This window comes from Nannospalax galili, unplaced genomic scaffold (genome assembly GCF_000622305.1).
Source record: "Nannospalax galili isolate Female #2095 unplaced genomic scaffold, S.galili_v1.0 scaffold473, whole genome shotgun sequence".
NCBI classification, from domain to species: Eukaryota; Metazoa; Chordata; class Mammalia; order Rodentia; family Spalacidae; genus Nannospalax; species Nannospalax galili.
The window spans coordinates 344,441-345,879 of NW_008334092.1; the positions used below are offsets into that span (position 1 = coordinate 344,441).

The 1,439-nt window shown below is 42.5% G+C and overlaps 1 protein-coding gene across 1 annotated transcript in view; it reads right to left on the bottom strand.

Annotated features, from left to right (window-relative positions):
* The window catches only part of Yars (tyrosyl-tRNA synthetase), a gene marked incomplete at its 5' end in the record, with an annotated part of 26,889 nt that overhangs the window by 11,205 nt on the left and 14,245 nt on the right, over positions 1-1,439 (bottom strand). The window contains 1 exon segment of the mRNA XM_008829198.1: positions 575-710. Coding sequence (XP_008827420.1) covers positions 575-710 — 136 coding nt within the window.

Sequence of the window (1,439 nt, forward strand, 5' to 3'; positions counted from 1 at the left end):
TTTGAGACAGGGTCTCCCTGTAGCCCCAGCTGTCCTGGAACTCACTATGTAGACCAGGCTGGCCTTGAACTCACAGAGATCTGCCTGCCTCTGCCTCCTGAGTGCTGGGATTAAAGGCATGTGCCACCACGCCCAGCTTTTTTCCTTTTTAGGTGCTAAGGACTAAACCTAGAGCCTGACACACATTAAGCATATACTGTCTATCACTGAGTTGCTCCCCCAGCTTCCTTGTTCTTCAAATGGAGGAGCAGAATTCTAGCCACCCCAGATCCTTACAGGGAGGGTCAGGACTTATTATAATGCTTTTGGATTCCCATACTTCAATACCTTGCCTGCACACTCATTTCTGACACCCCTGTCCATCCCAATGACACCCCCAGAACCCAGCCTGATACTGAACACACAGATAATGGTAGGACAGCCCAGCCTCAGACACACATGGATATATATAAAACCAAGGCAGAGATTCAGGGCAGCTAGTTCCTGGAGGAAGAATCTGTGACAAATCACAAGCATGATCGCAGCAGAACGCTGTTCTTCCAGCCTGGTCCCCGAGGCAAGCAGGGAGTCTTACCAGACTTGAGTGGAAAGAGGACATACTTGATGAAGGACAGAACCCCGTTGTTCTCCACATTGCCTGGCTCACAGAAGGCCTTCTTTAGCTTTTTCTTCACGTCCTCTTTCTGATCAAGGAGGTCGATTTTGGACTCCTGAGAAGTTGTGAAGGAAGAGACCTCTTGTAGTTGAAAAGGAAAACATGCTCAACTAATTTCAACTAATATGTGCATACATAATTTTTAAAGTTTGTTTTAATGAAGGCAATCTACCAATTTTTTCCTTCATGGGTTATGCCCTTTTTTGGTTTTCTTTTGAGACAGAGTCTCTTGTACTCCAGGCTGGCTTTGAGCTTGCTATGTATCTAAAGATGACCTTGAACTGCTGATTTTTCTGCCTTTACTTCCCCAGTGCTGGGATTATGTCTTGGAAACTTATCTCCAAAGTCCTGTTAGTGGTATTAGAGGTGGGACATTTGGAAGGTGACTGAATCCTCATGAATAGATTAAATCATTCATGGATTATCAGATCAATAAGTTATTAAAAGAGTAGCTTTGTCATAAAAGGGAATTCCCTCTGGCACACTTGTTCTGCCTTACCACATGATTGCTTGCACACACTTAGGACTCTGTATAAAGTCTGCACCAGGAAAAGGTTCTGACTAAATGAGGCTCCTTGACCATAGACTTCCAAGCTTCCAGTGGAAGAAATTGTTTTCTAAATAAATTAACCAGTCTCAAGTATCCTGTTATAGCAAACAGAAAGTGGACCAAAATACCAGGGTATTATATATTATCTAGCCATTTCTCTTCTTATTAAAGTTTTATTTTTATTACATTCTATCTATCTATCTATCTATCATCTATGATCTATCTATCTATCTA